Genomic DNA, 18,088 nt, shown 5'->3' on the forward strand with positions numbered 1-18,088 from the left:
TTGGGTACACCTGATCAGGTCCTGGGAATTTATTCACCTTTACGCATTTCAAAACATCCAGCATTTCCTCCTCTGTAATCTGGACATTTTTCAAGATGTCACCATCTATTTCCCTACATTCTATATCTTTCATGTCCTTTTCCACAGTAAACACAAATGCAAAATACTCATTTAGTATCTCCCCCATTTTCTGCGGCTCTATACAAAAGCTGCCTTGCTGATCTTTGAGGGGCCCTATTCTCTCCTTAGTTACCTTTTTGACCTTAATGTATTTATAAAAACCCTTTGAATTCTCCTTAACTCTATTAACCAAAGCTATCTCATGTCTCCTTTTTGTCCTCCTCATTCCCCTCAAGTATACTCCTACTGCTTTTATACTCTAAGGATTCACTCGATCTCTCCTGTCTATATCGGACATATGCGTCCTTTTTTTAACCAAACCCTCAAGTTCTTTAGTCATCCAGCATTCCCTATGCCTACTAGCCTTTCCTTTCACCCTAACAGGAATATACTTTCTCTGGATTTTCGTTATCTCATTTCTGAAGGCTTTCCATTTTCCAGCCGTCCCTTTCCCTGTGAACATCTGCCCCCAATCAGCTTTTGAAAATTCTTGCCTAATACCGTCAAAATTGGCCTTCCTCCAATTTAGAACTGCAACTTTTAGATCTGGTCTATCCTTTTCCATCACTATTTTAATAGAATTATGGTCGCTGACCCCAAAGTGCTCCCCTTCTGAAACCTCAGTCACCTGCCCTACCATATTTCCCAAGAGTAGGTCAAATTTTGCCTCTTCTCTAACGGGTACATCCGCATACTGAATCAGAACATTTTCTTGTACACACTTAAGAAATTCCTCTCCATCTAAACCCTTAACACTATGGTAGTCCCAGTCTATGTTTGGAAAGTTAAAATCCCCTACCATAACCACCCTATTATTCTTACAGACAGCTGATGTCCCCTTACAAGTTTGTTTCTCAATTTCTATCAGACTGTTAGGGGGTCTATAATACACTCCCAATAAGGTGATCATCCCTTTCTTATTTCTCAGCTCCACCCAAATAACTTCCCTGGATGTATTTCTGGGAATATCCTCTCTCAGCTGTAATGCTATCCCTTATCAAAGCCGCCACTCCCCCTCCTCTCTTGCCTCCCTTTCCATCCTTCCTGTAGCATTTGTATCCTGGAACATTAAGCTGCCAGTCCTGCCCAACCCTGAGCCATGTTTCTGTAATTGCTATGATATCCCAGTCCCATGTTCCTAACCATGCCCTGAGTTCATCTGCCTTCCCTGTTGGCTTCTTGCATTGAAATAAATGCAGTTTAACTTATTAGGGATGGATGGTGCTCAGTTAAAACAATTAAATGGAGAGTCGATTTTTTTTTTTAACAAAAGATATCCATGTGAGATTCAAACAATCAGCTCAAATTGCATTTATTGCTCACCCCCCAATTACCATGGAGGCCTTCGTGAAGCACTGCAGTCCTTGGGAGTGGGACACCAACAGCACTATTAATGCTCTAGAATTCTGACCAAGTGACAATTAAGAAACTGTGATATAGGTTCAAGTCAGGACAGTATGTGGCTTTGTGGGGATCTTGCAGGTGGTGTTTTTCACCAGCATCTGCTGCCCTTTTCCATCTTGGTTGTAGGGAATCAGAGTTTGCAATGTGCTGTGGGAGCAGCTCTCCGATGATACTCATGCTCTGAAATTATTTCAACAACATTTCAATGTTATTGCCAGATTTATTTTGAACTATACACATTTTACATCCAGAAAGGCTCTAAACTCTTCCAAATTCAATAATGATGTAGAATGGGTACAAGAGCAACACGTCTATAATATAAACTTTCCGAAGATTACAGAACATGCCCATAATCCTCACCTTATATCCCAGAAGGTTTCTATTGGCGCGTCTGGATTCCATAACTCTATGTTTTCTGGTTGATGAAGAACCAACAAGGCCTGAAAATAGGAACAGAAAGAACATTTATAACAAATTCACGCATGCCCTGTTACTGGCTAGAACTTTCAACCAAATTTTTGGATCTCTCAGTGGTCTATGCACTGATGTTTCCAATTGCAGAACAATTTGATCATCAACATTTTAGATTCAAGACTTAGGTTATCAATAAGGTTAACCTCAAGTAAACATTCCTGAGCATGTTTTAGTCATTCTGATTAATTGTCATTTTTTTTTAAAAAGGCTGCTGTGAAAAGGTATCTATAAAACACAAAGGAAGACATTAACTAACGGAATTACATAGTGGATTTATTGGCATCTGTGAAGACAGTAACATTTTTGATGCTCACCAGAACTTTTAAAACAAAATTAGCCAGCACTAAATGAAAAGACATGCAAAAGGGAACAAATGCAAAACATATATGTCTTTGGAAAAAGAACTGCAACAATACATGTTTAAATCAATGTCCTTACCTCCATGGCTTCCTGTGCTATCTCAGGCATACTCATCTGTGGAACCAGTTGAACCAAACCAGTTATTAACTCAGCAGTGCTGCTCTGAATTTCATGTCCAAGTTTCCCTGGATTCTGCGCAACAACAGACAGTATTTTAGAAAGCAGAAAGTGGGAAAAAAAAGTCCAGTTTAAAACATTTCCCACTTTTTCTTAATAATCGTTCATGGGATGTGGGTTGGCCAGCATTTATTGCCCTTCCCTAGCTGCCCAGAGAACAGTTTCAGCTGTATTGCAGAGTCACATATAGGTCAGACCAGGGAAAATGGCAAATTTCCTTTCCTGTAAACCAGGTAGCTTTTCACAACAATGGTCACCATTAGGTTAACTTTTTATTCCAGATTTTCTTTGAATTGAATTCAAATTTCACCACCTGCCAAAATAGGATTCAAATCCATATTTCCAGAACACTGGCCTGAGGTTTTGAATTGCTCAATGCATGACATTACACACGGTGTGCTCTTGCCCTTTTGAAAATAAAATTTAATTCTTAAAATATGACTAAGACCATGACCTTTTTTTCTGAACAGGACATTTGGTATAAAATGTTTAACGTTATAATAAAAAAAACTTGCTCATAATGTTGTCTTCAGCTTTGGCACAAAGTTTCCAAGGGTTTAAGTTGCAAGTTGTGCATTGTTATCAAGCAAACATTGCAATATTAATTCTTTTAGCTCACAGAACAGACTTAGTTCATATTTAATATAAATTGCTGCTATTCAATTTTAGACATCTTTCAGCTAGTGTCACCTAACACGTTGATAGGTTGCTGTGCCATGTCACCTGAAATTCCAATCAAATTCTATTCGTATTCTAAACTAAATAACCATTCCCAACATGACTAAAAATCTGTTCAGCTGTGCTTCCCTCGATAATCCCAAGTTTCATTTCATGCATACCAGACTGAAATCCATAGCTATCATGATTGGCAGCAAAACTGCTCCTCCCATCATGCTCGGATTAATTTAACAATGTGCATGTTCGATTTCTCAGCTGACTCAGTGTGTAATTAGTCTCCACATTGCTCTATCCTCATATCAGCTGATACTACTAATATCTAGAAAATTACTAATCTCCAACCATAACATCCTCAATAACTGATCTGCCTGGAATACAGAATTCCAACAATTAACCACGTTCAGAGTGAAGAAACCCCTCACCTGAGTTTTCTGAGACTATATCCCCTGGTTCTAGACTCACCAAGCAAAGGAAATATCCTTCCTACATCTACCCTTACAAGTCCTATGGCAGGTTTACATGCTTCAAATTAGGTCACTGTTCATTCTTAATGCTGGAAAACGTAGGCACATTCTCCAGAATCTTTCCCCATAGGAAGATCCCATTACCCCCAACAATGTGCCCAGTGTGGCCTTATTTGCAATCCATCTATGGAAAGTATATCCTTTCTTAGGTAAATTGAGCAATAAAGGTGTGATCTCACCAATCCTTGAGTAATTGCTGCAAGACATTAATATTCCTTTACTTAAATCCTCTTCCAAGGAGGCCCAAGGATTTATTTTGCAGAGTCTGTCATACAATACTAAGGAGCTAATGTGCCATTGTTTTTTTTCCCTTAAAGAACAATCAAATATGGGGGCAGCACAGTAGCTCAGTGTTCAACTCAGCACTGCCTCAGAGTGCCAGGGACCTGGGTTCGATTCCATCCTCAGGGACTAACTGTGTGGAGTTAACACGTTCTCCCTGGGTCTACGTGGGTTTCCTCCAGGCCCTTCAGTTTCCTCCTATGGTCCAAACATGTGCAGGTTAGGTAGATGGGCCCTGCTAAATTGCCCTATGTTGTTCAGGGATGTGCAGTCTAGGTGGGTTAGGCATGGGAAGAGCAGAGCTATGGGGCAGGGGATTGGGTCTGGGTGGTACGCTCTTCAGAGGTTTGGCGTGGCCTTAATGGACCAAATAACCTGCTTCCATCCCATTAAGATTCTATGATTCTGAGAGATATTAATTAAATGTTTTATGAAAACAGGATTTTGAGGGAACATCTTACAGGAGGAGTGAGGTAAAGATTGAGAGAGAATCCCAGAGCCCAGACAGCTGAAAGAACAGTTGCCAATGGGGGTGCAATGACTATTGGGCAAATCAAAGTGACCAGACTGGGAGAGCATGGATATCTCTGAGAGGCTGGAGATGATTATGGCAGTATGGGCAGGCAAGACTGGAGAGTGATAAAGATAAGAATCTTCAAATTGGGGTTCCTTACGCAGGAGGAGAACAAATATACACCATGGGCTGGAGGGCAGACATAATTGTGGCAACGTGCACCAAGTTGAGTATTGTGTTCAGTTCTGGTCACCTTGCTAGAAGGATGTTATTAAACTGGAAAGAGTGCAGAAGAAATTTACAAGGATGTTGCCAGACTTAGGGGTCTGAGTTATAGCTGAGTTATAGGTTGGACAAGCTAAGGAACTGAGTGGAGGATCTTGCAGAAGTGTAAAAGATTGTGAGGTTGGATAGGGTGAATGCACTCAGTCTTTTTCCGAGGGTTAGGGAACCAAGGACAAGAGGGCATCGGTTTCAGGCTAGAGGGAAAATAAAAGGGAACCTAAGAGGCAACTTTTTGACACAGAGTGGTACACATATGGAATGAGCTGCAGCTGAAGTGATTGAGGTAGGTACATTAACAATATTTTAAAGGCATTTGGACAAATACATGGATAGGAAAGGTTTGGAGGATATGAGCCAAGTGCAAGGAAATGGGATTAGTGTGAATGGACATTTTGGTCAGCATGGAGCAGTTTGGGCCCAAGGCCATGTCTCCATGCTGTTGGACTCTGACTCTAATGAATTTGAGGTAATACAGGCTTGAATATGGCCTTAAAAATAGACATTTTGTCCAAGGTTTTCATCTTGCCTTCAAAACAATTCACAGGAAACATCAAAGCAAAGGAAAAACAATACTAATACTGTTCAAAACGAACAGGGCTGATTGGTTGGCAAGTGGACCAATTGGTCAAGGTGATATCATGAAGAGTGCACCAGTTAATGATGACTGACAGTTAACTACGGTGTTTTCTTCAAGTTTTAAACCAGGCATGACAACTTTAATTGATCGAGGCATTACCCTAAGAAATGCAACAGAGAATGGCTCTCATTAACTTCGTTCAGTTGAAACGGGTGCAGTGTATGGACATCTTCCGTCCATACAATATCATCCCATCTGACATAACAGCCATTTTCAGCTTCCCCAGTCCGATTGTGCTGCGGAGTTTAGTGCTTCAAATCACAAATTCTTTACAATTAATATCATTGCAAGTTTCACATTCAGGCTGAACAGACTCAGGTGACTAGTGATGCTAAGGATTTCTAACAGCAATATTCCTTATTCCAGTTGTACAACTGAATCTCAAAAGAGCCTTGCATATCATTAGCTCAACTACACAGTTGTAAGATTACATTTTTGCTAATTCAATGCATCAGCATACACCTGACAGGAGCATTGATTGGTCTATAGAGAAATCATGACTTTGATGCCTTAATTCAAGAGCCCTTGGCCTAATGTTTTTCAATTTTGATAATCCTCAGTTGGGGAGTTGATTCAAGTCTCCCTGAATCTTCACGCTTCCTCAACACCAAGTCAGGTTTGCGCTGATGCATAGGATTGTCAAATATCTTCATATAGAAGACAGTAGCAATTCAACTGGTACTAAAAATCATTTGACTTGTTAATGTCAAAACTTTCATGTTTTTTATAGCATTCATACCAATTAAACAGATTAGAATTCTATTCATCACACATGAAATAATTTTTGGAACCTAGCAATTCAAATCAGTGCTCAACTGGATAGTCATAGTAAGGCTTAAGAATTGGGAGTTACAGAAGTGACACATTAGCATCCTTCAGAAAACAAATTTACCATCATCCTAGGAATAAAAAACACAATTCATAATAACTTTCACATTTTTAAAATCTTCCATTTCTGATGAATTCATCACAAATAAATAGCACTAGTTGGTCACATGAATACTCCATCCAAGTTTTGAATCTTGCGTCCCACTCCAATACTTACATGTAACATAAGCTTTGGGTCTCCATGAATTAATTTCACAATGGCCAACAATAAAAATTTATAACTTCGGGTTTCTGAGTCTGTTGGTTTTTCTTTAAATTTAAGGCTGGTCATTTTTTCCTTGAATGTAAGGCTCTGAAATAAATTATTTTCAAAAAGGGGAATCATGAAAATCAGTAATCTATTTCTCACAATTCACCTGATAATACAAATTAAAATACTGCTCTGGCTTTGAATGCACTAATATCTGACTCATATGTTAACAAAATTAGCCTGCAAATACATACACATATATTATAATCAGTACACAGATCTGAAAGGCAATTATAAAGCAATGAACACATGAAACATTAGTAAATGCATGGCAGAAAAGGTACTGTTTAAAACTTAATCTGATCTTTTTCCAACAGTTAAGATCTTATTTGAGAAGGTGGATGCATGCTACATAGTCAGACCTAGATGGATTATGTAGTGTTTACTAATGTAACTAAGCACAGAAAAGGCAGTGGTCTAATTGCTTTTCTGTGATAGTTACTATGAATCATACTTACAGCAACAGAAGCCCACTGCCATGCAAAACAGTGACTGGTTGGCATCTGATCATGTGAGCGACAGCAGCCAATAAGCACAGAAAATAAAGCAGAAGACAAAGCACCACCAATCAATGTCAGAGTAGCCATGTTAAACAGCTGCTACCTATCCGAACAGGTGATACTAAATATACATTAACAAATGAGTAATGGAATGAAAGGCTTTGCAACATGTTTTACAACTGATATACTTCCCCCACCCCCTCCCAATAAGCTGCCAGTAGTTTTGGTCAATAGGCTCCAATTCACCAACAGTCAACATACTCAGCTTTAGATTCTTGGGAAAAGCTTTGCAACCACAATAGTCACCTAATTGCTATGTATGGACAGAAATAAAGTAATATTAGGGTCCAAGTTAATCATGTTCAATAAAACAGCAAACTAAAGGTTCAAAAGGCAAAGCTACACAAATTTAGTTCTGGATTCCCAACTTGCAATACTCCTTTACATCCACTTAAGAAAATAAATCACCTTTTCTCGATATAATGTACAAGCATCATCCCCTTAGCACTTCAATCATTAGAAATCTAAAATACCAGTGATAGACAAGTACAAAGATTTACCTGGTCCGTCCAGTTGTGTAGTGTCAATTCAACACCAATGTGCAAAACAGACTACAGTATAAAACAAACACATACACAGCAAGTATCCAATGTGAAAAACAGTAAACATCAAACATCTATGCTATCACTCTGTAGAATAGGGTCAAAAGTTGATTGTCCAACTGCTTCTTTTGGTAATTACTTTTCCTAATCTTCCAGCTAAGGAATTAAGCCAAGTATCAGAACAATAGATACTAGTGAAAAGATAAATAAATGAACTATAAGGTAAAAATGAAGCGTTAATGATCTAAATGTATGGCTTCCATTATGTTCCCACTGGTTCAGAAAGCAGCACTAGTCTGATCAAAACATTTTGCTCCTCAGTTGAGACGTCAAAATCTCTAAGGCACATATTTTCATCCGTCACCTTCCCTCATCTGGCTAAGATTAACAGTCACAAGAAGCAACAGAAATGTATCCATATACTGTACAGCTGACTGCAAGGACATGTCATGACTTTTTACTATTTGCTTGCTCAACAGCTGGGTTTGCAACTGTTGTTGAGGATCTGGGATTATGGCACCTGTCTTCTCAGGTGGGAAGGACATAGGCTACAAAGAAAGCAAAATCTTGGAATCAAGACCACGTAATACTATTTGAAAAGGTAATCATACTTAATGATTATATGAACACTTTTCTCTCAGGGAGGCTACTAAAAAAAATTGTACCTACAGTACATAATGAAACAGAAGTCTTGCCCATATTCTAGTAAAACATCTTGGGCTTCCAGTTTGTGTTAAAGGTTATGCTATGAAACATTTCCTAGTGTGCACATGGTGGCAAAATGCATAATTCTTAATTCCTAATACATACAGCTATATAGCAAAATCCCTCTCATTCCACCTCAACAAAGTTTCTTCTCTTGTCTACTTAACACGTTTAATCTTTTGTTCTAAGCTAATTTCAAGTTTCCATACTAAAAATAACTAACTGTGCCAGTACATGGCAAGTATTTGTATTTGTCTATCCACTACTGAAAAGTACCCTGCAAAAGCTCAACTAAAAACGTTCCTACTTGTTCTCTCAAAAGAACTACTCCTTTCCAAACAGAGCAGGATCGAAAATATCCACAAATTTCTACATTCCACTACACTAAAAATGTAATTCTTTCCCAAATCAAAAACTCTACCTTTACTCCACCGAAAAGAATTGCTCAGTGTTTACTCTCCAGACTCAGAATAGAAATCCAACGATGACTTGTATCCCACTGAATTGGTTAAGTATTTGGACTGTGATATATTCTAACTGTTGCAAAATCACAGATTTATTTTTATTTAGGGATGCATGGTTCAAAAAAAAATTGTGCTACAAACTGTATCTCCCAGACAAACAGTTATGGAAAAACTGCAGGAATGGCATGATGGAAACATTAAAATAATAATAAACTGCTAAAGGGGCATACCGACGTCATACGCAAGGGAGCGTGTGTGCTGCAGCTCTGCATCACCCGATTCAAAGTTTCCGCTAACATGCCTCTAAGTTCTCCTGAGTAACAGTACACAGCATCGATCTTAGGCCACCAATCCACTGCAGACTGAAGGTGTAAACGAATGGAGGCAGATTTTGGAGGATGTAGGTGAAGAGCAAGGAAACAAGAGAACAAATTTAGACAGTTTATCACAGTACAATTGAATGACCACCTCTCATATATTTTGACTGAATTCTTCATAATTTAAACTGTTAATGCACCATTCCTTTACTCTACAGAAGGGCAGATAAGAGTTTTTGCACCTGTACAACCTTGAAAACTATAGTTTCCTTGCAGGTCTTTGCTACATGTACAAGACGATTTCACTCTTTTCCCCCCCCTCACCCACCCACCAACTGTGCCAACTGTGCTGTGAACTTGCTCCCACATAGAACTGTGTGCAGATTATTACAGAATTTAGAAAATCAATATTAGTTCAGGCCTCGTTCAAGTTTAGTTCCTAGTGGTGAAAGACCAATACTCCAACTAACTTTGTACATGCAGCACCTACCAATGCTGTTAATAACGATACCATGTCCAAAGAACATAAGCCTCAGACCTCTGCTTTTTCAACAGATCCTAGAAGTTGAATGGAAGTCATTGACCAAATTTAGTCCCAATTTGCTTCCAAAATTTATGATGATTGTAGCATCTTCACAAAAGCAGCTACAATTTTAAGTTCCTTTTTCTGAAGTGGGTTGCCATGATTGAACACCATTGATGTGCACCAATTATTCCCTCAGCAGTTTCTAACTGACCAAGATGGTGCAACTGCTTTTTTTATATTGAGTTTCCTGTCAAATGACACTGGTTTGCAAAGTAATACTAGTAGTTAAGACTAGGCCTTGCATGTTCAAATGCATCTCTAACAGTACTGCAAGGCTAGTGACTAATCTTCTCTTAGACAGAAGTAGATTTTGTGGGGGGAGATGGAGGAGGAGGAAACCAGTACAGGAAATGTGAATTGACTATTTGTTTATTCAGCGACAGGAAGCAATCAAGCTGTATTCAAGCAGTGCTGATAGATGAAAAGTGCTTCCAGTCTTAAATTATCCTAATTCAGAAACCACAGGAGAACCAGAAAGGCAGCACAGCAAATCAAATAAGCCACAACTGTAAAACTGCCACGACTTCAAGAAATCTTCAGTCTTTTGTTAACTTCAGACACCACTGAAAATACAACATAGTTACTTTTAAAAATCATAGCTCATGACTATCTCAGCCACTGGCTATTTATTTGTCACGTGTTTCAGGCAAAAGCATAATATTACGGCCTGCACTAGCTTCCGTAGGAAAATATTTATGCCCATATTGTTTGCTCTTCCCTAATTCACTCAAATCATTTACAGGATTCAAACTTCAAATGCAAGCATTTTTGTATGTTTCCCCTCAGTCTCCCATTAATGAAAAAAATTAGTTCTTTCCTCAGCTCTTTTTCTAACGTAATTTACATCTGCAGATTTTCTCCTCTATTCAAGTCTGCCTTGCATCAAGTCATAATCAATGCCGCTCTTGAGTCAACCACTAGGAGGTGCAAGAGTGTCACAGGTCAATTAGCTTTCTTCAGAAATCTCTCCTTCCTAATCAACTCCCCTCACGCAGTCTAATAACAAACTGGAACTCTGGTCTCTCCCAGGAGAGGCAATCTTGGACAAAATAACTGCCCAATTGCTACTGCTGCTAATTAATTATGCAACAATCTTTTACTATCCTGATGCAAAGTCATGAGCCTGAAATTTTAACATTCTCTTTGGATTTGCTGCCTTAGCTGCTGAGCAGCAGTGTTGTGTGCTTTGATTCCACATTTCCAGCATCCATGCCGAAATCCTCTGAAATCCTCAAATTCTCATTACTTCTTCCACAGCATCTACTGGAAAAGAGCAACAGCTGACGCACTCTTCACTCATATCCCAACTCTACTATGTTTGTTTGAGCACCTCAAATGAGCTAGGTTTGTCACCAGTATCATTTTCACTTCAACAATATTCTGTTCTTGATTATTTGAAGTTTTCATATAATTCTAATGAACTAACGGAAATAAAGCAACCTATACGCTAAACATTAAAATTAAATCTTTAAACTAAGCAACTTTTAATTAACATTCAATTGTGCTCTCAATAGAGAAGGATATGCAAGATAAAACTTGGTTCTTTGATCAGTTATTTTCAAATATAACAAGTGGCCAGTTTCATTAAATATTTACATTTCTGTTTAAAGAAAGTGCAGAGGTCAAGGAAACAATCTTAGAAAAATAGTTAAATTATTCAAATTATGATCATGTCCTGAGAAACAAAGCTGCTTGCTTATGAAGACATTGTTTACCTTTTTTAAGGTCAGCAAATATTTCCTTGGCAACATCTGAATCTCATTTCTAATCCATTTGGACCAGGGATACTTGTTAACCTTTGGACTATTTAAGAATCTCACAATAGAACAACTTCACTGAAGGCTTAATGTAGAAACTGGGTATATGGTATTCTCAAGTTGAGACTCCATGCAGGGTAAACTGACTTCTGCTGAGCAACAATTTAGGATACCTCAGCTTTCAACACCAGAAATAAGAAAACATCAATCTTGGTAAGTTTGTAAATATGTGAACCCTTCTTTTCTCTTCATGGTTGCTTAATCATCTGTTGTGTCTCCACCACTTGCATTTGAATTTCAAATCATCAGCACTCAAGCTTTTTTCAACCAAAATTGGTCCCAGGCACTAAATTAACAAGATTAGCCAAAGGACTAGCAGATTACTCAGGAGGTTGCCCCAATATTACTACCAATTTCCAAGTGAAGAGAAATGGAAGGCCTTTTATTCTGTGCAAATTAAAAGAATGGTGTGCTGACAGAGCAGCACCCAACATTCCCATTTTAAAATGTATCCAATTCAAAGTCAATGCCAGAAATCTTCATAGTATAAGCAAATTTAAAGTGAATTGATCATTGTTTAATCAAAGCCACAATTAACATTATTCACATCATGCTTTTACCACAGAGTACCAAGTCAGCATTTAGAAGCTTGTAAATTACATCAGCAGAAACCATTCAAATCTAAAGGGCAGCACGGTGGCACAGTGGTTAGCAGTGCTGCCTCACAGCGTCAGGGACCTGGGTTCAATTCCCACCTCGGGCAACTGTCTGTGTGGAGTTTGCACATTCGCCCCGTGTCTGCATGGGTTTCCTCCGGGTGCTCCGGTTTCCTCCCACAGTCACAAAGATGTGCAGGTCAGGTGAATTGGCCATGCTAAATTGCCTGTAGTGTTAGGTGAAGGGGTAAATGTAGGGGAATGGGTCTGGGTGGGTTGCTCTTCAGAGAATCAGTGTGGACTTGAAGGGCCTGTTTCCATACTAAGTATTTAATCTAATTATCCAACTGAAAAGAATTAAGGAATACTTACATTTGTAATAATTCTGTGCAGTGAATTAACCAACACATAATGAAAGGTTGGAGGGGAGGAGGAAGCCAAACAGATCTGTCACAAAACAAAGAAACTGACCTTAGCATAAAGGTGAAATCCAAAACAGCACTATACCTTTGCCAGATTGTTCAAGATTTCAGAAAGCAGCCTCCCACCAAGCTTGTGATCAGCACACTTCTTTATTGGCTCTTAGTATTATCTGAAGTGTCACTTGCGAAATAAAATCATGGAAAAGCACCACCTTGTTGTAGCAGGATAACACAATGTAGTATTGCTAGTAACAATCTCATCCCAAGAATAATTTAAAAGGTACTTTTTAAATCAGACATTTAAATAGAACAGGTTATATTTTATATTCTTTGTTCACAGCGCTGTTCGCTCTTTTAAATCCTTTATCGGACAGAAATGTTGTGCAATTAAAACTCCATTTCCCCCAGTTATGTTACTCTTGGTTCAATAGTAGCACTCAAGCCTGAGAATCAACACAACTCCAAAGACCTAACACTTCAGGACAGTAATGAACATAAAAGATCCAACATCACTTTTCAAAAAAAAGCCATGCCCAATGTTTATTGAGTAGCCATCATTAAATTGATCATCTCGTCAAGTACCTTGGCTTCACAATATGACAATTATTCCAGTTCCAGAATGGATTATTCTTCTTCCTTGTGTAATATAACCATTTTTGCATAATCCCTGGTAATCTTTTGTGCCCTAGCATGTATGCTACTGCATTGTACTGATTTTACTCTACGAATAGGTTCATTTCATTCAGCTGCAATTATGAAGCTCCCCAACAGAAAACTAAAGTGAAAAACCTTTACAGAGATGCTGTGGGCCAGTAGTCAACTGCCATTAATACACAAGGTTGCCAGTTGAAACTCCTACATAAGCTTGACAAATGGTGGCAATCAGTGCAGTCATTTACAACCTAACACCAGGGAAGCTGGCTGTGGAAACTCCAAGCTGCAATCTCTCACCAGCTGAACAATCGTTAGAGGACAGGCTGTAACCTTCCCACAGCAACAAGCAAACAATCAACAATGTTAGTAGCAGTTCCCATAACCCCCATAACAAAGTGTTGTTTCCCCCAAGTTCTCAGTTTTTCTTTCTTACCAAGCAACTGGCATCTGAATCATTTGTCAAAGTGTCAGAATGCATCCATTTCCATTTATTTTTCCAGTTCCCAACTGAATAAAAGAGGAGATATGAGGAGCTGAACAGTCAATTCTTGTTCCCAGTCCTTGTACATGAGTATTGATTATTCTTATATAATTCTCCAGTAAGAAGCAGTTCAAAATTTCACCTACATAGCCAAGCTGACAGCTCTATATTGACCAAACCATGAATGCATGCATGAGGTCAAGGGACAGCAGCATAATTAGTTGGTTCCATCATGAATAAATGTAGTCCAGCGGATTCTTCATGTTGGCCTTTTCCCATCCTAACTCCTCTACAGATTCATTTGTACCAGCGATATCAAGTTACCTTTTTTCCACGGAACCTTTATACAAATATCAAAGTGTTATTGTAACTAGTTTCTATACCATATTCTAAAATATGATCCCCTCAGATATCAAGAAATTTGAATTGAACTTTTCCAAAGCAGAAAGAAAGTTTAGTTAGATACCTTGAAGTGATTATTATTGTGAGGGTTGATGCGAAAACAGGAAACAAAACAATCTATCATGAGATCTACATCTGCACTCTGGCTGCCAGCACCTCTGGAGAAAGGCTTGCTAGGATTAAACAACAGGGCCTATGAAATAAAAACAGACCAAAGCAATTACCGAAACAAAGAATTACAGATGTGATAATCTAATGCAATGATCAGATGAACTTCATGGATATTGTTTTTTGGATCACTTTGAAAGTTCCCAGTTCAATCAAAATATAAAAGGAGAAAGGAAACATTGCAGTAGCATTCGCTCATTTTAATGCTATCCCCATCCTTTAGACAGTGTGCGTTGTTTGAATTTATACATTTGGACTTGCTTATACTTTTGGAATTTAAGACAAGTATGATGTTTTGGCTTTAACCTAGGCTTTAATGTATTGAAAGGCATCGCTGTCTGTATCTCCAACACTGACCTGCCCATCTGCTGCCCTGCATGACACAACCACTTAGGTCAGTCTTGTCTAAAAAAAAAGGCAATGTATCCGGTATTAAACGTGTGGCTGTCGCACGTCACTTCAGAACTAGAGCAACTAGGCAATGATGTCTTTAACATTTTACAGGTTAAACTAATTTAAGATTTCCATTTTGTCATCAAGTTGAAAATCATAAATCATGTTCGTATCCACTTATTGCACTATTAAACAAAAAAAGACAATTGTCACAGAGAAATTAGATGCATGAATTGGGGCAGGGTGATTTTTTTGGGGTGGGGGATGGAGGAGAGAAAGGAACATGCAGGCCATGTTAGAAAGTCCAGGAAGTAATAAAGAGATGTCAGTGTCTTCTCAATTAAAAAAAAAGCACAAGGGTGTTTAGTAAAAACACTCAATTTGTTTAAAGGCAGTTCCCAGCAATCAGGGTAGCATTCACAGAATGAAAAACAAGCCCCTTGTCCGCCTTGGGTGAGAATGGTAGATTGTCTTTTTTCAAATTCACTCTATTAAAATCAGTCTGCAGTGAGTAACTTGTCAAATTTAAGCAGTTTGTTCTCGCCTTACATGAGGACATGTAAGCAACATGGAAACTTGTTGGATAGGTTTACCACTCGGTCTTGAAATATTGTTTGGATGAATGGGAGGGAATGAGAATTACGAAGATGTGTTCTATCTAAGCATATCTAAGCCTCAGACCCTGTGAACTCATCACTAACTTCCTGGTAAACCTTACAAAGTACAGAAGATCAATAATTCATCCTATGTTAGAACAGCTATACTTTCAACCTGTATTGTGCACTCTGACTCCTTGCTGAACAACGAATAATCCACTGTAATATCACCTGTGCGAAGAGGTGACAATACTCATTAATCTCCTACTATAATAGCTCCTGGTTTCTGGTTTTCACATCAGAGTACTTGATTTAAGGAAAGCAGGCAAGGAGGTAATAGCTGCCTTCAATAAATGTTTTGCTCCACTCATGCCAATAATACAGAACTGGTGAGCCACACTAAAATCCAAGTTGTTTTCCTCTCTTTCTCTTCAATCCAGTTGGATAATGTATCAATCTCCAGTCATTAATTAGGGGTATTCTGTTATCCACAAGGGTTAAATGTTTGCCTCTATCTAATTTCTTGGAATTACTAACAAGAACATGAATCTTAGATTTTAAAATTGCCCAAATAAGAAAATATCAGCAACTTGTGAGCAAGAACCTACACCATTCACCTTAATGGTGCAGCACACATGCACAAATGATCTACACTAACAAATCTTGGTAAATCTTATTTAAGAAACAGTTGTCTGTCTCCTTCAGTTTCCCCTGTCCCAAATAATTTACAGACAGTTAATCTCATGCTTGTTATCATCTGATCCTCAATTCATTTATTGGTGATTCTTCAACAAATTAAGACACAGCAGAAAATCCATACCTTTAGATCTACAACCATGGACTGAACCTGAAAGCAGATGACAGAGTTGTCCTCCCAGCTGATGTATGTAGAGGCCTTGCAAAGTTTAACACAGGCTATAGCAGCACTTTCCGTTAGCTGCCGACTACCACCATGACCAGCCAGTGCCTTCTTCAAGTTATCCAAGAACAACTTCTGTACAAAGATCAGCAAGGAGTGAAATAATCAAAAAGGGTGACTGAGAATAATTTACAAACCTACCTTTCTTTAGCCTTGAACCAGCTCCACTGGAAGACTAAATTGCATTACAAGAAGAAAAGATAAATTGCAACAAAACAAAAAGGCTGAGCTATAGCCACGACGAGAGCGAAGTCTGTATCATTGTTACTTGGCTCCGAACCCAACATCAGAATAGAATATCCTTTACGATCAGCAGGGTAAACTAGGCTACAAGGTACTTGAAGGAAGAAATGCAAGACACAATTGAGCTGGGATGGAAGAAAAAGTAATAAGACTGTTGGCTTCTTTTTCCTGAATTGCTTGAGATATTAAATTTCATTTGTGGGAACAATCATGCCAATTGTATTTAAGATAATTTTTCAGTTAGAAATCAACAACAAAATCTCACCTTCAGTTGCAAATGCGCTCCAGTAAAAGCTGTCTTTTAAAAAAAGTTAGAGTCATGAGTCCAACATTACAACTGCTTTCAAAGTTGAAAGTAGCAGTAATAAAATACCAAAATTCATTTTCTTACAGGTTCAGTTTTGCTGGCTAAGATCACGTCAGAAACTGCAACACTCCAACAAATCACAGAAAATTATTCTTTAGCAGAAGCAGTTTCACAGGAACTGAAGATCATACATTCATGTTTGTCATGGTTATGTAAGAAAAACCACCAATGATTCAGCATGCTGCTTTCTCTAATGTTTAGTCATTCTGTTAACAGTTACAATAACAAAGTACCCTTTCTTGCTGAAGGTACAGTTTAAAACATGAAGTAGAGTATGTGCAAAAGGCACTTCTTTTTAAACTTTAAATGGTGGACTGACAAAGCAAGGGTCCTCAAATCCTTGGGATGACCAAAGGTGAGTCACCCTGGATGTGCACTCCTTGAAGTTTAATTTGTTAAAAAAGCACAGCAAGTAACTGTCAGAATGGCAGATGAGCACCTTGATTTCTCATCTGAGACCTGACTGAACTTGAATGAAAATTTCAAAAAGCTAACAGGTTTGTTTTAATTCTCAATTATTAGACATCTATAGAAAAAATCTCAATGAGGAATCAATTGCACAATTTCCTTCACATAAAAAACAAAAGGTGGTGAATAATATAGTTGAAGTGTCACAATTCTGAGGCTGTAAGTATACTTTACCAAGCAGTCATGGAAGGCATGATTTGAAGATTAAAAAAAAATTGCAGCTCTCAAGTTATTTATGACAACACTGTCAAAACTACGACTAAATTTTCCCGGTCAGTCTTAGTTATTCTTTTCTTCCCCCAAGTACTCACCCACATCTGTGGAACAAACAACCCACAGGCAGAACTCTACTGCTTTCCAAATGAATGTTTCATGAAAGAGAGTTGCTGGGGATGACTCACTTGCCTCATTTTATTACAGAACAACAAGCTTCTGCACACAGCATTTTCACAGAAATGCAGGTTTGAATTGAAAATAGACCAAAGACCACAAGACATATGAGCAGAATTAGGGCATTTGGCCAGTGAGCCTGCTCCACCATTTGATCATGACTGATATGTTTCACAACTCTATTCTCCTGTCTTCTCCCCTTGGGCCCCTCACAAACGGTTACGACATGGGGTATACCCCTCTGCTAATTTAAACCCGACAGGCAAAGAACTATCCCAGAGGTCACAATCTACAGTAAAAATTAACAGTCTTATTCTTTAAGTCCAACTGAGAATATTAAACCCAACAGCTATATACAACTCTTTGCTCTTAAACTTATCTTTTACCTCCCCACTCTACAATACT

At 38.4% G+C, this 18,088-nt stretch overlaps 1 protein-coding gene across 8 annotated transcripts in view; it reads right to left on the bottom strand.

Moving 5' to 3' along the window:
- nf1a (neurofibromin 1a) overlaps positions 1 to 18,088 on the bottom strand; it is a 334,390-nt gene that overhangs the window by 241,787 nt on the left and 74,515 nt on the right. For 6 of the 8 annotated variants that reach the window (XM_043718254.2, XM_043718251.2, XM_087977264.1 and 3 more), the window contains exons 9-15: positions 16,117 to 16,290; positions 14,204 to 14,332; positions 12,553 to 12,627; positions 9,095 to 9,226; positions 6,501 to 6,635; positions 2,437 to 2,550; positions 1,885 to 1,964 (exon numbers count right to left, since the gene is read on the bottom strand). In XM_043718254.2, coding sequence (XP_043574189.1) covers positions 1,885 to 1,964; positions 2,437 to 2,550; positions 6,501 to 6,635; positions 9,095 to 9,226; positions 12,553 to 12,627; positions 14,204 to 14,332; positions 16,117 to 16,290 — 839 coding nt within the window. Of the gene's footprint in view, positions 1 to 1,884; positions 1,965 to 2,436; positions 2,551 to 6,500; positions 6,636 to 7,051; positions 7,097 to 9,094; positions 9,227 to 12,552; positions 12,628 to 14,203; positions 14,333 to 16,116; positions 16,291 to 18,088 lie in introns of all 8 variants that reach the window. The other 2 variants (XM_087977267.1, XM_043718253.2) reach the window with 2 other exon arrangements.

This window comes from Chiloscyllium plagiosum, unplaced genomic scaffold, assembly GCF_037043375.1.
Source record: "Chiloscyllium plagiosum isolate Xiang-an unplaced genomic scaffold, Cpla_swu_hap1 HiC_scaffold_31, whole genome shotgun sequence".
Lineage (NCBI taxonomy): Eukaryota > Metazoa > Chordata > Chondrichthyes > Orectolobiformes > Hemiscylliidae > Chiloscyllium > Chiloscyllium plagiosum.